The 23,861-nt window shown below is 29.3% G+C and overlaps 4 protein-coding genes across 8 annotated transcripts; 1 reads left to right on the top strand and 3 right to left on the bottom strand.

Annotated features, from left to right (window-relative positions):
- Positions 1–6,657: 6,657 nt before the first annotated feature.
- On the top strand, positions 6,658–7,071 carry LOC127252908 (dirigent protein 22-like; the record flags this gene model as incomplete). Its single annotated transcript, XM_051277300.1, has 1 exon — positions 6,658–7,071. A coding segment is annotated over one exon (414 nt), but the record flags the coding sequence as incomplete, so codon positions are not given.
- LOC127251878 (ceramide synthase LOH2-like) lies at positions 6,742–11,870 on the bottom strand. Of its 5 annotated transcripts, none has more exons than XM_051275811.1 (7): positions 11,578–11,870; positions 10,794–11,020; positions 10,449–10,604; positions 10,110–10,295; positions 9,260–9,438; positions 9,116–9,167; positions 6,742–7,766 (listed from the first exon to the last, which is right to left on the bottom strand). In XM_051275811.1, the coding sequence occupies exons 1-6, from the start codon at positions 11,701–11,703 to the stop codon at positions 9,148–9,150; spliced, it is 894 nt and encodes a 297-aa protein (XP_051131768.1). In that variant the 5' UTR covers positions 11,704–11,870; the 3' UTR covers positions 6,742–7,766; positions 9,116–9,147. The 5 variants fall into 5 exon arrangements, with proteins under 5 accessions (XP_051131768.1, XP_051131778.1, XP_051131787.1 ...); XM_051275821.1 differs by lacking the exon at positions 6,742–7,766 and adding an exon at positions 8,592–8,787; XM_051275830.1 differs by lacking the exon at positions 6,742–7,766 and adding an exon at positions 8,865–8,883.
- Positions 7,390–9,137, bottom strand: LOC127252901 (uncharacterized). The gene is made up of 2 exons (XM_051277287.1): positions 9,116–9,137; positions 7,390–7,766 (listed from the first exon to the last, which is right to left on the bottom strand). The coding sequence occupies exons 1-2, from the start codon at positions 9,135–9,137 to the stop codon at positions 7,390–7,392; spliced, it is 399 nt and encodes a 132-aa protein (XP_051133244.1).
- A 5,105-nt stretch (positions 11,871–16,975) lies between the features above and the next one.
- On the bottom strand, positions 16,976–20,645 carry LOC127255767 (eukaryotic translation initiation factor 3 subunit F). Its single transcript, XM_051281492.1, has 6 exons — positions 20,360–20,645; positions 19,985–20,064; positions 19,143–19,369; positions 18,343–18,464; positions 18,145–18,258; positions 16,976–17,283 (listed from the first exon to the last, which is right to left on the bottom strand). The coding sequence occupies exons 1-6, from the start codon at positions 20,576–20,578 to the stop codon at positions 17,194–17,196; spliced, it is 852 nt and encodes a 283-aa protein (XP_051137449.1). The 5' UTR covers positions 20,579–20,645; the 3' UTR covers positions 16,976–17,193.
- Positions 20,646–23,861: the final 3,216 nt, after the last annotated feature.

The following is a 23,861-nucleotide window of genomic DNA, read 5'->3' as shown; positions in this document are numbered from 1 at the left end:
CTCGAAAAGTTTTTTTCTGATTTAAACTTGATTTGAATCGAAACATTGATAAAAATTTAGATGTTTTCATAAAGTTGGTTCAAGATATAAAACATACAGATGATAAGAATATTGATGAATATACCCTATTATTCTTTTAAATGCGATTCCTGATTCTTATTCAAATGTTAATGCTATCAAATATGACAGAGATAATATTAATTTTGAAATTGTTATGAACGGATTAAAAACAAAGAACTTGACTTGCATGCAGATAAAAGTAATAAGCATGCTACCAATGAAGTGATATTTGCCGGGGATAGGTCACAAGTCAAGAAAAATAATACTAATATTATTTTTTAATTTAAATATATTTTTATCTTTTTATAATTGTAGCAAATGGTGCAAGCTAAATAAAAAATTGAATTGCATATATTATATACTCCCTCCGTCCTTTAACTAATTATTCATTTTTTATTATTATTATTTTGATCTGTTCTATAACAAAATATTCATTTTTTTTAGTAATTGCACAATTACCTAAGATTACACTTACTCTTCCAATTTACAATATATTACACAAATGTCATAACATTTATATTATACAATACTAATAAGATTAGTTTAGTCTTTTTATCTTTATGTTTACTACATTCTAATATAATAATAATATTTTTAAAAATCCATGTACAAAACAAACAGATAGATATGAGACAGAGAGACTATATATATTTATTATTATTATTATTATTATTATTATTATTATTATTATAGTTTTTGATTACAAATGCTTTTGTTAAAATTTTTGAGGAAAAATAATGAGATGATCATATTAATCATCAAAATAAGGAGCCTATATATAAGCAATACAAAAGAGACTCGATAGACTCAAATTTAAGTAATCTAATTTACGAATAAGATCAAATCTAGATATAAATCTACTAAATCTAAAATTGAATATCTAAAATATCTCAACATCCCCCTCAAACTCAAGTGGTATAATAGAAACCAACTTGAGTTTGATGAGAAATTTAAATATAAACGCAAAAAAAAAAAAAAATATAAATAAAATTAGTAGTTGACTCTCCACCCACCGAAACAAAAAACGAGATGACTCTCCACAAGAGCAAAAAACGAGATGACTCAACCGGAGCCGAAAACAATATGACTCCACCGGAGCCGAAAACGACATGACTCCACCGAAGCCAAACACGAGATGACTCTCCACCGGAGCCGAAAACCAGCCGAAAATGAGATGACTCCACCGGAGCCGAAAACGACATAACTCCACCGGAGCCGAAAACGACATAACTCCACCGGAGCCGAAAACGACATGACTCCACTGGAGCCGTCGAAAACGAGATGACTCCACCGGAGCCGAAAACGAGATGATTCTACTTGAGTCGAAAATCACATGACTCCACCGGAGCCAAAAAATCACAACTCCACCGGAGGCGAAAACGAGATGACTCCACCGGAGTCGAAAATAAGATGACTCCACCGGAGTCGAAAAACGAGATGACTCCACCGGAGCCTAAAACGACATGACTCCACTGAAGCCGAAAACGACATGACTCCACCGGAGCCAAAAACAGACAAATTGCAAACATCGGACAGATCAGATCGCACGCAGGCAACAGACAAACAACGGACAGATGGCATATCGCACGCACCAACAGATAGGCAACGACAGATGGCAGATCGCACGTAGCAACAGACAGACAATTGACATATGACAAATCGTTTCAGATCGCTCGCAGGCAACAGACAAGCAGCGAAGATTTCAGATTGCACACAGGAAACAGACAAGCAACGGACAGATGGCATATCGGAGACGAGACGAGACAGATTTGCAAAAAAGCAACTTGCAAAGGCATGATCTCAAAATCACAAGACCTCCGGGTACAATCCAGATTGAATGTACCTAGAGAAATACGGGTTGGTAGGCTATATCTACGGCATGAGGAAAATAGACTCTGATACCATGTTAGAAATTTTGAGGGAAAATAATGAGATAGTCATATTAATCATCAAAATAAGGAGCCTATATATAGACAATACAAAACAGACTCGATAGACTCAAATCTAAGTAATCTAATTTATGAATAGGATCAAATTTAGATATAAATATACTAAATCTAAAATTGAATATCTAAAATATCTCAACAGCTTCAATCATCCAACGACATACCCAATTCTTAATTAAGAGAGATTCAATTTTTTTTGTAACAACATCAAATCAAATAGCACTACTATATGTGACAAGCAAAACTCGAAAACATCGAAAATTTAAATCCATGACATCATGGTCATAAGTCCATACCATACAATTCCTTATGGAACGTTATTATTATTATTATTATTATTATTATTATTATTATTATTATTATTATGCAAAATATCATAAAATCCACCCGTAATTTATGAAAATTGTACGAAATTCTCTATTATCTCAAAATTGCGTGATACTTTCCTATGGTTTAAAAAATCATGCATTTAACTCCCATTCCACAATTAGTTGATGGTGATTGTGATAGACGAACCCTAACTTGAAGGCAATTAAAAAATTCAAGTCACTATTCACTAATAATGAAAATGAGGTTATATATAGAATTCTTGAAACCATAAAAGAGTCTGATGCAATTTTTCTTTAAAAACATAATATTCAATACATAGTTTTTTTATTTGTTTGTTTGTTTGTTTTTTTTTTTTTTTTTTTTTTTTTTTTTTTTTTTTATAACAATTTTAATTAAAAGTACATTAAGCCACCAAAAAATAATACCTAAAATAATTTTAATTTTTTATAGAATTGTTTTTATGGTTGCAATATACAGCTAAGTGCTACCTAGTCCGTTCAATTTATATACACAATTTATTGTATGCGCAATTTACCTCATTGTGTTTTTTCAATTATTTAATAATTTTTCTATAATACATTCATTTTATTTTTACCAATCTCACTTTAATACTATATAAAATATTATTTTTTAATTTTCATACTCAATCAAACCTACTAAATTTAACTTATGAAAATAGTATTATTTTTATTTAAAATATGTTGTAATATTATTATAGGATTAGCCAATAAAAATATTAATTACTTATATCGCTAACCACTATTTTATATTTTGTATTATATTATATATTGTATATAATATATATAAGTAAATATATATATATATATATATAGATGTGTGTGCACGGTAGTGTATTTATGTATGTATATTGTGTGTGTGAGTTGGTATATATATATAATATATAATACTAGATATTTATGGTGCTGTTAATGTAAGTAATTAATGCAAGAGAGAGGGCGAAGACATGCAGTGGTAGAGGGAGAAAGTAAATGGAAGTGAAGTATCGTATCATTCACTCAACTTTTATTTATAGTTGCAATATACAATAGGTAAAATTTTGATTGAATGTAAAAGCATCCACGATTTATCAACGTTAGGTAGATGTGTACTATACGTGTCAATTTCGTAACAAAATCTAATTTTTTATACGAAATTTCAAATTTAAATGTTCTTATTAGAGTCAAAATTGACATTATGCATTTATTTCTTTAATTTTTTAACTACAAAATTTAGTTATAAACTTATATTTTGTTTCTCTAATAAAAAAATATATTTAAAATATTATCCTATATAAATTGAATGCTAATTATATAAATATAGTATCTTTTTTATTATATAAAATTTTATTTTTTATAAAATAATTTTCACATTAATATATTTCATTAAAATATAATTTTTAAAAAATTAAAAAAATATTTTAATTAAATATATTATATTATAATTCAATTTATCATAATAAAAAAATCTCATTATTCAAATAATAAAATTGAACTTTCAATACACTTTGTAACTTCTAATCAAATGCACCCCCACCCTCCTCATATATACATACATATACATATATATATATATATCATGGATTACATGTTAGATCCGTCAAATTAACATATGTTAGTAAAAGATATACAATATTTACGACACATATCATAATATATTATTCTTTCAATTCACTTCATTTGTCAATTATTTCTATTTTCGTATGTCCCACAAAATTTGTCATATTCATCTTGAAAATATAATTACACTTTAATCACATTTTAAAATTTATATATTTTCTTTATTTTAAGTAAATTATTTAATCATCTTAATTTTAATTTATAATTATTTTTAATAGTACATTTTTTAATTACTTATTAATTATTCAATACTTAAAACATCTTGCTTAAATTAAAATGGACAATTTAAATGGGATGAGGGAATATAACATGATATCTTATAACACAACATATATTGTATTATGTAGAAATATATTATTATTTATTTTTATAATATATGTTGATCCAATTAAACCAGCATTATACCAATTCGGTATAGACACACACACATATATATATATATATATGACATTCTCCCTCCGCCCAACTCTAAAAGTCTCATTTACTTTTTGCGTAATTGTACTTAACATTGAAAATATCCTTATATTTGTATAAATATTTGCACAAATGTCATTATAATAGTATTACGATACACTTAAGGGTGTGTTTGTTTGGGGATTAGATTTTAAATATACCGTTCATCCCATTTTTCCCTAAAAAATATTAAATCAAATACCTATTTTTTTATTTTTTATATTACACTAAAAATCAATTTTACATTCAAAACATCACATCAACACTTATTTATATCGTATCATACAATTATTCAACTTAAAAATTTTTACTATTTAAATCTTAACTCAAAATTTAAACTCCAAACAAATAACTCTATTTTTACCATTTTCATTTAATTTGTACTACGCTTTCATATAATAATTAATATTCAAACGTAAACATATAAAAAAATAAATGAAATGGTTAGAGACGATCGAAGATATAATAATAATTATAATAATAATAATAATAATGGTAACGGTGGGGATATGTGGCGAAAGGAGGCGTGGAAAGCATTTAGAAGTATAAATAAATGAATAGAAAATGCAAGGACGATTAAAGGTACCCTTTGACTGCACAGAGCCAAGTCAATGCCTTATTATTTCCAATTCTTATATATATTAATTGCTAATTCCTTCCAGGTTTATTATAGGATTAATAAGCCACGGACACCACACGCCCACAGACCAATTCCAATTTCTCATTCTCTCTCTCTCTCTCTCTCTCTATATATATATATATATGTATATATATAATATTATAGCCACTTCAATCAACCAACCAAGGTCTACATCACATACCAGTATATCACTTACTAAGTCAAACAGGTCACCACCAAATTTATATGGGCTCCGTTGGGTCCATCAAATCTAAATTTATAGCTCCACATATTTTCATCAACACTTATATAACTCAAATTAACTTTTAAACTTCCACATATCACACACACCAAACATGTGCTCATGGGCCTTTTTCAAAAAATAAAATAATATTCATTTTTCATTCACAAACCTAAAATATTAAACCCATAACTAAATCTACTTTTCTAAAAAATATATATATATATTATTATCTTTTTATTTGAAATATAAAGTCGAACCAATATTTGAAAAAAAATTAAAATAAAAAGATAAAACCTCAAACAAACAAATACTATCTAAAAAAAGAAGATCTAAACCCACTTTAAAACATGAGCAAAAATGCTAAATTATATTACAACAACATATGTAGTAGATTGTTACAATATGTTTTCTGATATATCTTGTATTTATATTATATTAACATATACTTTAGTATTATCGATTTATTCTTCGTAATTATATCATCGTACTTGCAATATAACTTCAAATAAATAAACTAATAATAGGAACAAATGCACACAAGATTTTAGACTTGTCCAAACGGTTCAGACCATCGGTTACGGTTTGTCAAAATATCAAAGCGAAACCGAATCTTCCGAATGACGGTTTCGATTACGGTTTCATTTAAGAGGAATTTCTGTTTCTGACTAGTTGTCGTCTTCAGAATCTGTTTTGGGATCGAAAAATGTCGTCTTCAGAATCATTGGAAAATAGGAGAGTGAATAATGAAGAAAACAAAACTTACAGACCCTGACCTGATCGAATATCCTCTCCAACTCTGCCTCGACTTCTAAGCTGTTTTACAATCATTGCACATATAAGCTTCCACCAGTAAACGTGGAAGTGTCGCTAACATTGTACTGAAGGCGTAGTATATTACCATAAAATACGATCGAGGGTGTGGCTGGAGTAATAACTGAGGAAGAGCAAGAAAAAAAATGGGATATTGAAAAGTGATCACGATATAACTTTTTGTAGAAAAATGGTTGGAATAGCTAGATATGGAAACAAACCTCGAAGATCAAACGACCCAAAATGGATAGATGATGAGCCTAAGTATAAGCCACGACAGGGCGAAGAACCCAAAGCACAAGCTTGCTCCAAGCTCACTGCCGGAGTACTTAAAAACCTTTGCAGCTTCCATGAACACGTCGCTGGCATCATGCAGTGCAAGAATAAGAGCTCCAATCCGAAAGAACCTATGAGAAAGCACACCATTAGTCGTTTTTGTTAAAATAATCTAAGAAAACTGGAAAATTGCATTATATTGATCATCCAAATAAAAAAACCTATTTATAGGTAACTTAAAACACACTTGACCGACTCAAATGTAAATCTAAATCTACTCAATTTATAAAACTAAATATCTAAAATATCTCAACATCCCCTCAAACTAACTCAAGTGATACAATAGAAGCCAACTTGCGTTTGATAAGAAAGTTAATACCACAAAAGACGCAAATAAAAATAACGGAACGACCGGAACTCGATTCCGACATCGTCGGGCGAGCGCAGGGGATGTATTCAAACACAGCTCGGAACGACTCGGCGCTGCTGATGGCCGTCACGTTTGTGTTCACGTCGGGGAAGTACGACGGGAGCAGCGTCAGCATGCTCGGAAGAAACCGCGCGTCCGACCGCGTCCGGGAGATGCCGATTGTCGGCGGGAGCAGAGCGTTCGGGATGGCCCGGGGCTATGCACTGGCAAGCACGGCTTGGTTCGATCCCGAGACCGGGAACGCCTGCGTCGAGTACAATGTTAGTGTGGAACATTTCGACGTCTGAGTTCCAAGCCCGTGTTTCGTCGTTCCGTTTCTTGATGTTCCTCGATTTTCTTCGACCTGCTCAAATTTAAACAATAATTCCACTGCAACAACAAAATCAAATGCAACAATCAAGAGACACCAAATCGCGAAACTTACTGATCATTCAAATTCCAACGATATTTGGCACCGAACAAAACAATTACGCTACAACTAAAAGTCACTCGTATATATAAATATTTTCAATTTATAACTACGATTGCTTCGGTTGGAACCTCCAGAATATGCATAAGATTTTAAGTAAAACATAAATCTCGAGAAGCTTCAGCATAACCAAAACTTATTGAGTAGCTTTATCTGCAAGAGGCTTATCTGTCGACAAAGAAGACTTTGCAGACTTCTCCGGAAGTGCAGCAGAGCTCGTTGCATTTTCCTCTTCAATAAGTTGGTGCGGTCTTGCTTGAAGAGTTCGTACACTGTCTTCAGTTCTGCGGAGCTTTCTCCATCTATAGGTCAGCCACAACCCGAACCCTCCATATACTACGATGTAAGAACCCCACACGTAAGGATAAGTTTCGGCCTGTTCTTTGATTCTGCGATAATGCTCGTCTATTTTCCCTCCCCATCCAGCAGTTGCAGAGCTTCTTTCCTGAAGGTTTTCGGCAGTTTGCGGGCTGTCTTCTGCACTCACTTCTTGGTCTTCTATCCCGTCAGTAACTACAAACGCGCCAGATCAGTGCAATGGATGTATCTATTCATCTAAAAAACTAACAAAAATTAATATTTTTTTATATATTTCCATAATTTCTAATAACAAAATTTTAAATATATCTTTATTTTTTATTTTCTGTATAAACAATTAATACTAAACAACTAATTTATCGAATACTCTATTATAAATAATTAATATATTCAGTTAATCAAATCAATTAATCCATTCACTCATTGTTAAGTGTCAAACAGACCGTTAGTCTTAGTTTATTTATTTATTTATTTTTGTCTAATTTGTATTATTATTTATTTATTTATTTTTGTCTAATTTGTATTATTATTTATTTATTTATTTTTGTCTTATCCCCATTTTTGTATTTTATTTAAGATAAGTTACACTAGGCTAATTTATATAACTTAGATCATTAAGATTATTAAATGCAAAATTTAAATATATATATATATATATGAGATGTGTATTTAAAATATATTATATAAAATTTGTATTAAATTAAATAATAATTCTTTTAGTGTAAAAGAGATAAATTTAAGAACCCTCTTCAGAAAAATGAGGGCAAAAAAAATAAACTACCATCGTTCTTTGCTTTTATTTTTCTATTATACAAAGAGAAATGTAGAAAATTAAAATTTGATAATTTATTCATTTTTTTACTATTTAAATTTTATACAAATAAATTATTTTATTTTATAATAAGTTGCATTTAAATTACTATTAGAAAAATCAAAACAAAAATAAAAAATAAAATCGCTAATTAAATATAATAATATTTATTTGTTAAAACATCTCTTATCCGACGTTTTTTCCAATTATTTGGCCAATATACCATTCCTCATAATAGTATTTCTCTATATGAATTCTTTTCGTTTACAAATTCCAGATTCTTAAACTAAGCAGATAAAGAAGACTGTTTAAAAATAGTTTTGGAGGTAATCCGAAAACACAAAATCAAATAGATGCAAAATCAAATCCGAGTCTCGCGGCAATTTTCTTGAAGCGGATTCGGCCCTACACCAATCGCTCCCAGGAAGGATAGAACGAATTATCAGCTGAATACAGATCTCCGGCTCACCGAATAAGAAAATTTTTGGAAAGAAATTTCTTCTGGACATGTTCGGTTAATGTGGGACAAATAATTTAATCTTTAGTCTATTTAATTAAATAGACAACAAAAACAACTGTATCAGTTAGTAGATTCTTGCATTGTGGATGGTGTTTGTACTTTTCCCAACCAAAAAACAAAAAACAGAAATTCGAATCATACTTAGTTAAACAAACACCATTTTTCACAAGAAATAGTTATTTGGAAAACAAATAATAATAATAAAGAACTTACCCGTGGGCATTGATTCTTCCATCTCCAGTTCTCTACTCATCATCTTCCGAGTCTGCACAACCGTTACAATAAATTTGAGCTCATGCATCTAAATAAGCACAAACCTTCGAAAACTCGCAAAACAAAATACGGCCGGGGGATTACCTGATCGAACGTCTTCGCTAACTTTTCCCTGATTGTTCATCTGTTTTACGATCATCGCGCAGATGAGTTTCCACCAGTAAATATGGAAAACAAGAAGCGTCAACAACATCGTATTGAAGCCGTAGTACATCTTCTGATAAAATGGCTCGGCCATGTTTACGACCTTGATGGATTGATAGCTGATGACGAGGCACATAACAATTCAGAGATATTAAATAACCATCTCATCTAAAAGGTTAATCTTAAAGAGATACGTATCATTAATTATTATATTGTCAACTAACACGCCATTTCACCTGCAAAGTGGATTTAAAGAACATATGAATCTTGCATGTGGACAATAACAAATGAGTGTGATTAGACTCGAACATAAGACGTCCTGGATTAAGGTTAAAGAATATGCATCATTAATGGGAAAATTGCAAAAAAAATATCTTACGTGTATACCTCATTATCATTTTTGTCATATATTTATCTTGCTGTCAAAATATATTGTACATGTTTTCAAAAGTCGCAATTTATGTCATTTGGTCGTGCGTGACATGACGTTCACACCACGCGCGGTCACGCGCGGCCAAATGATAGAAATAACGACTTTTGCAAACATGTAAGATATATTTTACCAACGAGATAAATATAAGACAAAAGTGATAATGCGATATAAATGTGAATCTTTTTTGCAAATTTCTCCATCATTAATTATTATATAGTCAACCAACAAGAGTAGAGGTAAGATGAAGAAATCCAAACGATTTTTCCGAAACAAAATAGAAAACATATCTATTTCACATGATCGAAACACTTGTAGAAACAAAAGTAAAACATAGCATGAAATTGTGTGTGCGCTTACCCTGTCTGTCGTATGATCCAAAAGGGGAAATACACCAGCCGTAGTAGAAGCCACGAGAGTGCAAAGAATCCGAAGAACAAGCTTGCTTCAAATTCTCTCTCAGAATATTTGAAAACTTTGGCAGCTTCAAGGAATACATCACTAGCATCATGCAGTGCAAGCAGCATTGTTCCCACCCGGAAAATCCTTTATGCAAATAAAACCGAAATGGGTCGAAAATATTTTCTTGTGAGCTTATTTTAAATATACATAGAAATGAAATGATACGTATCGAATCAGCTATAATATTCGAGTGAAATGGATTTCCTAAATGATAATTAAACAACAAAAGCAGAGTACCTGAGCACATACGAGCCTGCGATAAGTATAAGAGTAATTACATGGTGGGAAATCGAAACAGAGAAGTCCTTCCGCCGTGTTTCCCATGTAATTAGGGCAATTATACTATAGATGTAGAATCCACATTGGCACATATAAATGAGTTTCAATGACAGCCTGAAATAATAGAACAATATAGATTTATATCTATCGAAGATTATGATACTATCTACCAAAAACTGTGCAGAGTTGATACATCGCAAGATGCCGATAGGGAAAGACATCAAATAGATGAAATGCTATATGCATATCTTGTTAGAACACACGACACAAAGAAATTTGTAAATATAAATATATATTGCTTACTTCAAGTTGTGATTAGGCCAATTCCTTGATAGCTCGTTCGTGTCTCTAAAAAACGGTTCGTTGTAAATACTTGCCAAAGTGACGACTTCGATGGTAGCAAAGTAAGTGAATTTCCACATGGATTCTGCACATTTTGTTGCTTTTGCTCTGGCTGCATCATCGATCTTGGCTAAGCTGGTTCCGCCACACAATAGCCATATGGACAGCCTCTGGTTAGATGAATAAATCTATAACATGATTCTGAGTTTATCACAGAAAAGAATTGCAGAATAACAGCAAAGAGGTATAGATACGATGCAGGGGAATAAGAGAATCGACATAAACATGATATGCTTTTTGTTTTTGTTTTTTTACCTATTTCAACTACAACTGCTTAATTGTGTCATCTATGGCTTTGATTTTGAAAACTGATTTCTATCTTTATTAAATGATATTCCCAATTTCAACTCCAAAAGTTCGACTGTTTTTCAATTTCTCAGTCCAAAGGTTTCTTACTTTCTCTGTTTTTCTACTTGCTGTTTTTTCAGCTCACAAACACAAATCCGCCATTAATGCTTCAACCGTTTGACTGTAAATTGATAACAATAATGCTCGTACTATACACATCATATTGATTCGTAGCAGCTAAAATAGAACTGATCGAAGAATCATATGCACACACAGCTTCAATAAAAACGCCTAAAAAAGCTCAATCATCGAATGAATTAACCTTCACGAAACTGAACAGCGCCAAATTAATTCAATTGAATACTCCAACAAAACGAACACATTAGTAAAAGCGTACGCGGAAAACGAAGCTGTCGAGGAAGAATCTGGCGGCGAAGATACCGAAGGCGAAGTAGAAAGCGACGACGAAATGGTCGACGCTGGGGAGATCGCTCTGCTCAAAGATTGAGCGCATTTTAGGCATGAACGAGTCGAGAAAGCCTCCGGCTCCAACAAAGATACCCTCTGAACCACCGCAGTGTAGCGCACGAACAGAAATTCAGGCGAGGCAGCAGAGATTCTGGCAGGCTGCAGAAATGGCGGAGATCCTGGCCTTCCGCCGACGCCATATTTCAATATTTTAATGGAAGAAGCGTGCGGTGTCGCCGTATTTTTGTTTTTTCAATAAATAAGTTAGGCATTCGATATAATCTTAAAATAATTTAATTATTTATTGTAAAAATAAATTATTTATATAATAGTTTCAATAAAAATAAATATTAAGTATATTAAATACTCCTTCCATCCTCAGTAGTATGTCGACATTACTGTAAATAAGTAGATGAGGTAAAATAGAATTAGTAAATAATTAAAAAATATATTAAAAAAATAATTATAAATAATTATATAATTTAATTAACATTAAAATAATTTATTAATTATATAATTTAAAATATAATTAAAATGTATAATTATATCTTAAAAAAATATGACGGAAATAGAAAATATATACATTTTATGTAGAACGAAAGAGAAGTAATAAATAATACTCTTTCATTATATACATAAAAATAAATACAATTTTCGTCATCTAAATTTATATTTATTTGATCTACGGGTTTTAAAAAAAAAATAATTTAAAATAATTTTTTTATATAAAATAATAATTAAAAAAAATATAATATTTTTTTACTAGAAAAAATACTAATATTTTTTTTTATTGAATATAACTTTGGATGATAGAGCTAGCAAGTATACTTATTTGGTTTTTATACAAACTTAATATGATATGTATTTTTGTTATAGTAAAATATTTTTAAAAATTAGAATATTTGAATTTATACTTAAATTTAAAAAATAAATATTTTATTAAAAATTGATAAAAGTAAAAAAATAAATAAATAAATAAATAAAAATAGTTTGAGATATTTTAAAAATTTTAATTAAAAATTAAGGAAAATAAAAATATATATATAATAAATATAGTAATATTTATAATAAATATTGAATAAAAAATAATATTTAATATTAGATTTTTTCATTTTGTGAAAATTAGCAACTAAAAAAGTGAATAAATTGAACCGATAAATGAAATAATTAAGAGAAGGATAATAAAATTAAAAAATAATTGAACAGAATCTCAATATTGGGGCTTGAAAATAAAATAAGATAATATATCCTTGGATAAATCATAAATGCTGTTCACGTGGCTTAGGGCTGTGTTTGTTTTTGGAGCTTTCTTTGTTTCAATGGATAGAATTTGAATTTTGTAATATATTAAAATAAAGTAGAAATAAAGGTGAAAAGATTAAATTAAGATAATGATATTTGTCTAATATATTGTAAATTAAAAAGATATTTGTAATGTTAAGTATATACAATTATTAAAAAATTTTAATCTATGAAATGGACCAGAATGAAAAAATAAATAGATTATTAAAGGGACGAGGGAGAATTTGAGGCATGCATATTAAGAAATAGGATTATATTATGTAGTTAATTATTTGATGAAGTGATATAGCATATTTTCAAATATCTTTATGTAATGAAATGATAAAATAAATGTTAAAATGATGTGTAATATAATAATATGAATACAACTTTTAACATGAACAGTTACAAAGTCAACAAAGTGACTAATGCAATGCATTTTAGAATAGAAAAAAATACAATGCATGAATTGCCCAAATAATTTAAAAGTAAAAGTGGTAAGGGAATAAACATTGGATAACATAAGAAACATTATATCGTAGTAGTTCTCAAAAATTGTATTACCTCGTTAGATTGGTGAGCTATCTCACTTGTGTCAATGTCGAGCAATTGGGATGAAAGTTCATCGTAAGCAACACATTTAACAGATGTTGTTGAGTATCGCAGTTCCACATAGAAGAGGTACTTGCAGAAAATACATATAGTGAGAAATGAACTTTTGAACACGATGTAATTAACACATACGAAAGAGCAGGTAACCTGATTTCGCAAACTTGTTGCACAACGGAAGCATTTGAACTTGTGTTTTTCATGTGTCATGGTGGAGGTGTGACATTTTGCGCATGCCCTATGTGACAGCTTTATTGCTGAACTGATGGTAATTTGGAAGGAAAAATTTAGAAATGAATAGCAATGCAAGTAATAGTAGTTATATTTTACAATGTGCTGATCCTTGTAGATGCAAGCATATGAGAATGGTTGTAGTTTTTCCAACTTCGACCAAACCCAAATGTAAAGACTTTTCATTAAAGTAATCATTTTCCACAACTAGAGCATCCAAGTAGGCCATGTTTTCAAGTTTCCTACAAAACAAAATAGATGACGGAAGTTAATATGGTGTTAGTTTGTAAATGGATGCAATAAACTTTACCATTTCAGCAGATCAGTGCATTCAGGATATGGAGGTTCTACAAAGAAGTTGGCCATTGTACTCACAGATAATGATATACCTATATATTTTTTAGGAATAAAAAGATTCAGCTGCTAAAACTGGTTGCATATATTAATATCGATAATGCGTAAAGGTATACATATATTTTGGGGATGAAGATTTGTAGTAATTACCATTGAAATGTCAGGGGCGAATCTTGAGTGCTGCAATTATTGGCCGGCTATTCATAACTGCGGTGAAAATTTTGCCTTTAATATTTACAACATCATTCCACAATGTTATTGTTATAGATGTTTTTCTGGAATTAAAAGAAAGAAAGAGTCAATCCACATTGTGAATAGGTTCTTTGCTCGTGTAAATTATTGGTTCTTTCCTCGTGTAAATAGGTGAAATATTAGCCAATGTTTTTGTTTCTCAATCATAATTTGCAATGAGCTAATGTCAATCCACATTGTGATTAATTGCTTCAATACAGAAAGATCGACAACGGGAGCTACATACCGACCACTTGGGAAGTCTCGTTTAAACTAAAAAATATAGCTACAAATGGAAGTTACACTCTCCGACTAGCATTGGCAGCTGCAACCGTTGCTCATATACAAGCATGCATTGCCTGTTTACAAAAGTATTTTTAGAACTTTTGATATTATTTCTCTACAATAATTTTTTCAAAAAAAAATATTATATCAAATATACATTTTTTTCTAAAAAAACATCATAACAAATTTCAATAGTTACTCTCAAGATTTTTCAAAACATCTTGATCCAAAATATACAAATTCTAAGTTCTAACCTTACAAGCAAGCAATATTTTTGTCATGTTTAGTACATTTAAGCTTCTAATCTTTTAACCTTAAAGCAACAATTATGTTCTTATTCTAGGTACGAATCAACAACCCGAATGTCGTCCGGCCCCATTTTTGGACAGGAAAAATAGGTACGGATAATGCGATATCAAGACATGTCATTCGTTGAGAATATTGGTTGTTCAATATTAATATATGCGGATGCCGGCTCATCAATGGAGAAAATAAATTATATCTATCGCAAGTGAAAACTGACTACAGCCCTTTCAATGAAATTCTCTATGACTATATTCGTTTCGAATGACCATCGGAAGGTTAACGATTAGGCATTGTCCAATTTGGTTTTTCATTTTTCACCATTCTTTTACATCAATTTACTTCAATGTTAGGCATTAGTTTTCATGTCATTATACTCTTTACATAGAAAACTTCTAAAACATATGAGTTGATGAATAACAATGTATTATACTAAAATGACATTCATGAGAAATAAAAATAGTTAGAAAATAGTGTTTAAGGCATTAGATTCGTGGACGGATATAGGTGGGGACTTGGGTCAACCAAGCCCCCCAAGTTTTCTTTTTTAGTTTAAAATAAATAAAATTTGTATAAATATATTATTTTGCCTTCCAAATAATTTAAACTTATTATTTTGTCTTTCTTTAAATTTAAATTTATTATATATTTTATTTATTTTCAATTTAATTTATATTAATATAATAATTTTAATTATATTTTATTTATATAAAAATATAATTTTTTTATGCTAAATATAATTACAGATATTTCATTGCATTATCTTTTAGCATCGAGAAAAATTGAAGAAAATAAAATTGAAGTGGTATATAAGACAACCTGGCCGACATGTTTTTATAAATTTTTAAAATTTTCATAAAAAAAATAAAAATTAAACTATTTATTTGAATAAAAAAGAATTGACAATTCACGGTTTGAAATACATTAAAATCAAATTTGAACCATAAAAATTCAATACTTACCGGACAACTCCGCCCCCCTAACTTCGAAAGCTAATTTCGTCCCTGATTAGATTCCATAATAGGTCTTACAACTCTAGCACAATACACCCTTAAAGCTATTCCTTTTCATGTAGTCGAAAAATGTTCTATTTTGAGCATAGAATGACAATAATTATGGTCTAACAATGTATGACAACAAAAAATAAATGAAGGTACTAGGGTCGAGGATAGTTAGAGTCTTGATTACGGCTAATCGGCATAACATGGCTTAAACTAATACTAGGCTAATCAGCATAACGTGGCTTAAATTAATACTACATATGTAGTATAAATTATTAGCATGTATTGCCTATGTTGAGATCAATTCTACTCCCTCCTCCGTCCCACATAATTTGTCTCTATTTTCTAATTTCGTCCGTCCCACGTAATTTATCCATTCTTTTTTTGGAAATATAATTATACACTTTAATCTCATTTTAAATTTTATAATTTTTTTAATTTTAATTAAACTATTTAGTTATGTTAATCTTAATTCATAATTATTTTTATTATAAGATAATTATTTTTACTAATACACTTCTTAATTACTTACTAATCATACTTTACCTAAATTCTCGTGTCTACACTAATAGGCCCATAATACCTGAGACAGGAAATAATATATACCCATAATACATGAGACGGAGGGAATAATATATATTGCATTTCCTATTATTATGCGATGTCACTCCACGTACTATATTTATACTATGTTAACATATATTTTATGTGACGTGAACATGCAATAACAAATTCTCGACCAAAATTTGTGTGTTATGTGGATTTTAACACATTTTATTATTATAATTTTTAAAAAAAAATATCAAGTCAAATAATTATCTTTTTTATTATTATTTATATTATACAACAAATCGAGACACAAACTCAAACCCCAAACAAACAAGCCAGGATCCAAATCCAACCAAAATATAAAACCCGCAAACTTAATTTTCAACCCAAAACTCTAAATTTGAGCACAATTTTTCGGATCAAATTGATTGCATTCCATGTTTACTAAATAACCAAACGAACACTACACGAGATCTTAATAAATGAAAACTAACACGAACTTTCGATAAACAATAGAAGAAACAAGAACGTCCACAAAAGTGCCGTCGCAAAAGTAAATGATGTTTATCCAAACTACATATTTGAATGCTTAGATTCACAGCAATGATAAAAAAATACCGTTACAAAAACTGTTGCAATTAAATTGAACACGATGATCCACTCTTTTCAGGCGCAAAGGCAAAATAGGGGGTTGTAATGTATTACAGGATCTGGGCAGCTGTGTTCAGCTTTTCGGCTACACTGAGTTGTGTCCTCGTAATGCTCGATAAATAAACTAACAAGAGTTGGTCCTGCAAGAACAAAAGTCGAAAGTGAGAAACATTCGAAGCGACTAAAACTTGCCCAAAATCATGACATGGGTATAACTAGCTAACACTGGAACTTTCATGTGTAGTTATATCAATATTATAGTTCAAGAATATCGTGTGATTCTATCCCATACTCCTATCTCGTGGCGGTCCAAGTGATATATATGAGAGAAATTAGGAGATGTTTATAGAAAGAATGGGACGGTCGATATGTTTAACCAAATTTTAATTAAAAAAAAACCCAACAGTATGCTTAATATAAGTTGAGTATAAGATGCTAAAGTTGAAATATGAGTACTCATGTCATAAGAAAATGAAAAACTGAGGTAAATTGGAAAATAACAAATAACTGGATAACAACAAAATGCAAGCACGGACAAGATAAAAGAAGGCAATGGGAGTAGCAACAAGACACTGAAGACAGTAGATGTTAACATATTTTGTTTTGGTTTCTTACCATTCAATCTCTATATTTCCAGTTAAAATATAGGTTTTCCCCAAAGAAATTACATTAAACCATTATTTAGACATAAACTCAAATCTACAACCCAGAAGAAGAAGAAGAAAAAACACACATGGTGGCTAAGAACCAAAGAAAAGCTCCTTAAAAAAAATGTTTCTTAAATTTTCCTCGATTAAAAAGGCCAAAAATGTTGAGAAGATACCCAAGGAGAAGGAACTCAGAAGGTATACACCTCTATATCTACTATAGTAAATACGGTGCCGAAAGTTCTAGTTTTACTTTTCACTCAATTAGCCTTCCACTTCTACTTCACTTCTCAAATGAAGTAAAAGTTTCACCATAATAGAATAACTCGGTGCAGTTGAATGAAGAACACATACCTGAAGGCTATCATTAACTAGCCTGTCAAAAGCATTTGGTGACAATTTCGGAAGGGAAGCTACAGTATCGGATAGTAACCTTCCAACTTTATTGTCAGGTTCCTTTCTCCCTTCCTAAAATGAATAAAGGAGAAATCAAAATGCAAATTATGTGCGATAGAAAACCATAGTACACAAGCGTGTTAGAAACTAACTCACCACAACATCATCAACATATTTGTACATATCATCTATCAAAGTAAGCAACCTTTCCATTGAGGACTCCATCCCCTCGAGATCATTTGGAAGCTTGTCAACATTTGTTGGCTTAAGAACATCAACTGAGCACACACAGAAAAACAAAACCAGTGAGATGTTTTTTCAGAAATCTAAGGAATTTTGTCGAGGAAGCAACAGAGCACATCTATGCAAACAGAGTAAGATTGAATCTAATGGAAGTCAGAACCTTAAAGATGCATAATGTACCAGAAATTAGATAATTCACATGTTATATTACAAGCGAGCAATATACCATGTCTACAAAAGGATCTATCAACTTTTCAAAATCAGATTTGTGAACAATCTTTCCTACACAACGTGTATCCAAGGAATGTTCAACATTCCTTGGAGAAAGCTGAACCATATACTAACATTTTGAATTCAACATTCCGATAAAAAAAAAAGGAATGTTAAAAATAATCAACATTTTGAAATTGAGTTTACTAAGCTGAACCAACGAAAACAACAGTTAGTATAATTCTTTAAGTAGAAAACATACTTGCAAAGCAGAATAGACAAGTAACACATACAAGCTGACACGTCATTTTGTCTCAAATAAGTAGTGCACCCCTACCTACATATTTTGACCCAACCATTATGCATAGTTATGGAGACGGATTCTCATAAACACGAGATAAACATAACGTGTGTACATTAATAAGAAATAAACTGGTGAATTAACAATAAACCATTTATAAGTTGCACATGTCTTGCTAATAACAAATTCAGAAAAAACATACATCCAATACGCTCTGCCTCAACCATACGTAGATCCAATGGAATCTCTTGAAACTGTGCAGCAAGCTGTATCTCCCCAAGGGACAGATTAGTTGAGACAAATGCCTTTATTGAGGCATTTCCTCTTCTAAATTCAGTGTCAACAGTCAAATGAATAGGGTTGGTAACTTCTCTAGCGTAAAATTCATGGATTAGAGCACTGCCACTGGTGATCCCACCAGTTGAAAACCTATCAACATAATACTCCATTATAATCTAATCAACAACACAGCAGAGAAAAGAAACTAATGGAATTACTTTAACAATGCAAATAACAATTATCATAAGTCAGTAAGTCATCAAGAAAGTCACCATGCAAAAATCACTATTAAATAAGTATACACACAAAGATGTAAATGGCCAAAACAATATATTTTCAGGAATCTGAAATGAATAAGTATTACGACTGGTAAAAGAACATAAAGCACGGGACTACTGAGCATTGTCAGTGAACTATATAGCATCTTCATCTTAAAGCCTGCAAATGATTTAAAATCATGATGCATGGATACCTATGAAAGCAGATGGAGAAGCTTGATATCTAAAATGAGTTTAAAACTTGTGAAGTAAACATTAACATAGGAATATTGTCTATTCACAACATCTTAATTTGAAGAGAGCAGATTTACACTTGAAAGGTTGATTTTAATGAATCAAGCCCAAACTAGAATGTTGATGCAAAGACCATAAATTCACCATCATGACTTGATACAAAGCAATAACAAACAACAAAACTATCAAACAATACTAATAATAATAATAATAATAATAATAATAATAATAATAATAATAATAATAAAATTACCATCCCACAATGACTTCCTTCGGGTTAACCTTCTGATGAGACGACAGCATATTGTGGTGATAATCAATATCCAACGCAACCTATATTCATATTAAATTTAAAAGGTGAATTCCCCACAAAAGATATGCAATTTTCACTCTTGAGAGAATTGCCGCATGAAATTCAATATACTTTTATAAAAACAAGTAAACTAAAAGAAAATTACAGACGCCCAATCCATACCATAAGGTAAGCACGTATCTTCAGCTACTGAAAATACTATTAATTTGAAATTTCATTGCAGGAATTTCATACAAGAACAAATGGCAGCAAACCAGCAATTAATACCGTAGTAAACATTTACATACAAATAGAAATCAAAAGGCCTTCCGTAACCTGATCCGAAGACTCGTTGTGGGGAACGGCATAAGAGTTCCGAATGTCAACAGTGCCATCAGGTAAAACCGATCCTAGAAGCGTGCCAATAACGCGCTCCGCTTGGTCCGGCCGCCTCACATAACAATCACAGATATTGAATATTACCAGTGGATGAACCCTCGCAGTTACGCTCGTCGGCAACGGAACGAACTGCAGCGTTTGCTCGCTGGAACCCATTTTCACTGACGTTCAGCGCGGAGGAGATCGGAGAGCAGATTTAGGTTTTCTTTGTACGAAGGTGAATTTCAACGACGAATTGGGGAAAGAACTTGGGTTATATATATATAGTAAATGGGCCTGTGGTTATGTACAGCCCAAATCATATTAGGCCCATTAGATTTTCCTCGGAATTCATTATTTATTAAATATTTTAAATATATATCAAATTAAATTTTAATTTTTTATTTTGTATATTATATTAAAATTAATTTATATTAAAACAATCACATCGATAATTATTCATATCAATTCTACAAATATTCAAATTCAGATTTTCTTTTATCATACTTTGCATATTTATTTTTTTATATATTGTTTAATTTTTTTTTTCAAACCGATGATAAAAGAAAAAATATGATAAGAAGATCGATATTTTTTTTCATTGACAGATATGGTTTATTTCAAAATTTATTGTAAATTTTTATTTAATAAGATTGTAAGTAATTATTTTAAATTTAACTGAGATTTGAATTTAAAATTGTATATACGCTTTTTATTTAATTCATAATTTACTTATTTGCTTATTTTTCTTTTTGATACTATATATATTATTAAGTATATTATTTGAATATTGTGTTCAACTGTAGGCTAAATATAATAATTTCTCTTATTTTTTATTGATAGGTACAAACTTTTTTAAAATTTATTTTTATTTTTAATTTAAAAATGATTATAAAGATTTTTTTTTTTTTATTTCTACTATGTTTGAGTATAAATTAAAATATATATTTATGAAATTTGATTCTCTTATTTAATATTTTTTATTTTGTTAAGTTACCGTATTTTTTATTTATAATTTATTTTTTATATAAATTAATTTATGCTATTTTCATACAAAGGCTAGTTATTATATATATATATGTGAACGTTAAGATAGACAAATATATACTCAATTAGAATATATAAATATATTATACTCCCTCCGTCCCATGTAATATGAGTGTATTACTGTAGACATGAGAATTTAGGTAAAGTATAATTAGTAAGTAATTAAGAAGTGTATTAGTAAAATAATTATTATTTAGTAAAAATAATTATAGATTAAGATAAAGATAAGTAAACAATTTAATTAAAATTATAAAATTTAAAATGCGATTAAAATGTATAATTATATTTTCAAAAATAGAAAAGACAAGTTATGTGGGACGGATGAAAATAGAAAATAGGGACAAATTATGTGAGACGGAGGGAGTAATATTTAAATATCCCTTGTTATAATTCATAAACTAAATACTTATAATTGTAATTTTATTTTCTATTTCATAATAAAAGAAACGTTCCAATCTCTATTTCTCTCTTTGAAATTTATTTTACCCAGTGATTCTTAACTATTATTTTCTACTTCTTTGCACTTATGGAAATAAATTTCTTGTTCTTTTATCTATAATATGGTAATTTTTTAATGTTATTGTTGTGCAGTGAAATTTGATCTTTTTCGTGTAAATTTTGGTTTTTTATAATATAAATATGTGCTAAATTAAGAATGTCCTATTTTTAATATAAGGTTAAACAGATTTTTTTGTCTCATATATGACACTTTTATCATTTTATGATTTTAAAAAATAAGTATATGTGCTCAAATATTGTTGCCTAATTAGCATGAATGGAGAGAGTAATATTTTCTATTAATTTTCAATACTCCCTTCGTCCCGGAACTAAGTATTCATTTGCTTTTTGCACATAGTTTTAGAAATATTAGTATTCATTTCCCTAATTGTAATATATTGTAAGTTGTAAGGGTATTTGTAGTGTTAGGTAGATAGTACAGTTACTATGGATACTTTGTTATGGAACTGACTAAAATAAAAAAAATGAATACTTTGTTATGGGACGGAGGGAGTATAACAAATACTTATGGTGTGTGTGTGTTTTTTTTTTTTTTTTGCAAAACTTTTTAAAATTTTACTATTTTGATTTGATTTTTCTAAAGAAATAATCTCTCTATCTCTAAACACTAGTCCGTTTGAAAAGAATAATGATACTATTTTGAATTAAAGTGAGTATAAAATAAATAGTAAAAAGACTAAAATATCTTTGTACGATGTATTTGTATAAAAAATAATAATATTTATATAATAAAAAAATATAAATAATTTTATAGTAATATGACTATTTTCTGAATAAAAATGAAAAAATAATATTATTATTTTGAACAAAGAGAATATATATTTTTCTGCTAATAAAATATTCAATAAAATATTATTTTAATATCAAATTTAAATTAATTTATTTTTTCAAATTTATTTAAAAGAAACATACCTAATCACTTCATTTGATTTTGCTCCAGGCCCAATAAATATCATGGGCCTCACGGTTGACCCTTTGTTTTAAGATTTTAGGCCTATATATATATATATATATGTATATATATACTCTATTTTCCCTAATCGTAGGAGTGTTTTGGGTACAGTATATTAAAAAGTAATAATATTTTATTAGTCGAAGTACGTAAGAATTTTTTATATTTTTTATATTTTATTTTATATATAAAGTAATTATATATGTAATAGTAAATTTGTAATTTAAGTAAAATTAAAATTATTTTAATATTAATATATGATTATTTTTTAAAAAAATAATACTTTGAAGTGATATATATTATTAATACTCCCTCCGTCCCATAACAAAGTATTAATTTTTCCATTTTAGTATGTCTGTAACAAAGTATTTATTTCCTTTTTTAGTAACTATACTATCTGCTTAACATTAAAAATATTCTTACAACTTACAATATATTACACAAATGTCATTACATTTATATCACACATACTAATAATGTTATTTTAGTTATTTTTACTTTATTTCTACTATATTCAAATATAATAAAAATATTCTTAAAACTACGTGTAAAAGGCAAATAAATATTTAATTATAAGACGGAGGAAGCATATATTTTATGTTAAAATAAATTCTTACATGTATGATTATTATTATTATTACTATTATTATATTGTGTGAACTTGGTATTGGCCCTCAATACTTCCGATGATTATAGTTAATCTGATGAATTTAAATCACTATAAGAGTGATCATTTACTTCCTCTGTATATTATTATTCGTCTCATCGGCTCTAAAAATCTCATTTACTTTTTGTATCATTATACTTAATATTAAAAATATATTTATATTTGTATAATTTTGTGCATAAATATCGTTATAATAGTATTATAAGAAGTTAATAAAAGTATTTTTTTTTCATTTTTCCTTGTTTTGTACTTTATTTTTATATAATAATTAATAT

This window comes from Andrographis paniculata, unplaced genomic scaffold (genome assembly GCF_009805555.1).
Source record: "Andrographis paniculata isolate CXL003 unplaced genomic scaffold, ASM980555v1 Contig12END, whole genome shotgun sequence".
In the NCBI taxonomy this organism is placed as follows: domain Eukaryota; kingdom Viridiplantae; phylum Streptophyta; class Magnoliopsida; order Lamiales; family Acanthaceae; genus Andrographis; species Andrographis paniculata.
Note: the sequence above shows the minus strand (reverse complement) of the source record. Positions and strands in the feature narration are given on the sequence as shown.

Excerpts from the sequence above, each read along its gene's own strand:
- LOC127251878 (XM_051275811.1), bottom strand. The coding sequence starts at position 11,703 with ATGCCTAAAATGCGCTCAATCTTTGAGCAGAGCGATCTCCCCAGCGTC. Across the intron at positions 11,021-11,577 it reads TCGACAGCTTCGTTTTCCGC|ATTTATTCATCTAACCAGAG; the intron begins GTACGCTTTTAC and ends ATCATGTTATAG. Across the intron at positions 9,168-9,259 it reads TAGCGAAGACGTTCGATCAG|ACTCGGAAGATGATGAGTAG; the intron begins GTAATCCCCCGG and ends ACGGTTGTGCAG.
- LOC127255767 (XM_051281492.1), bottom strand. The coding sequence starts at position 20,578 with ATGGGTTCCAGCGAGCAAACGCTGCAGTTCGTTCCGTTGCCGACGAGC. Across the intron at positions 19,370-19,984 it reads AAGGAAGTCATTGTGGGATG|GTTTTCAACTGGTGGGATCA; the intron begins GTAATTTTATTA and ends TTATGTTGATAG. Across the intron at positions 18,465-19,142 it reads TGAGGCAGAGCGTATTGGAT|TTGATGTTCTTAAGCCAACA; the intron begins GTATGTTTTTTC and ends GTGTGTGCTCAG.
- LOC127252901 (XM_051277287.1), bottom strand. The coding sequence starts at position 9,137 with ATGGAAGAATCAATGCCCACGG. Across the intron at positions 7,767-9,115 it reads GGAAGAATCAATGCCCACGG|TTACTGACGGGATAGAAGAC; the intron begins GTAAGTTCTTTA and ends GCGCGTTTGTAG.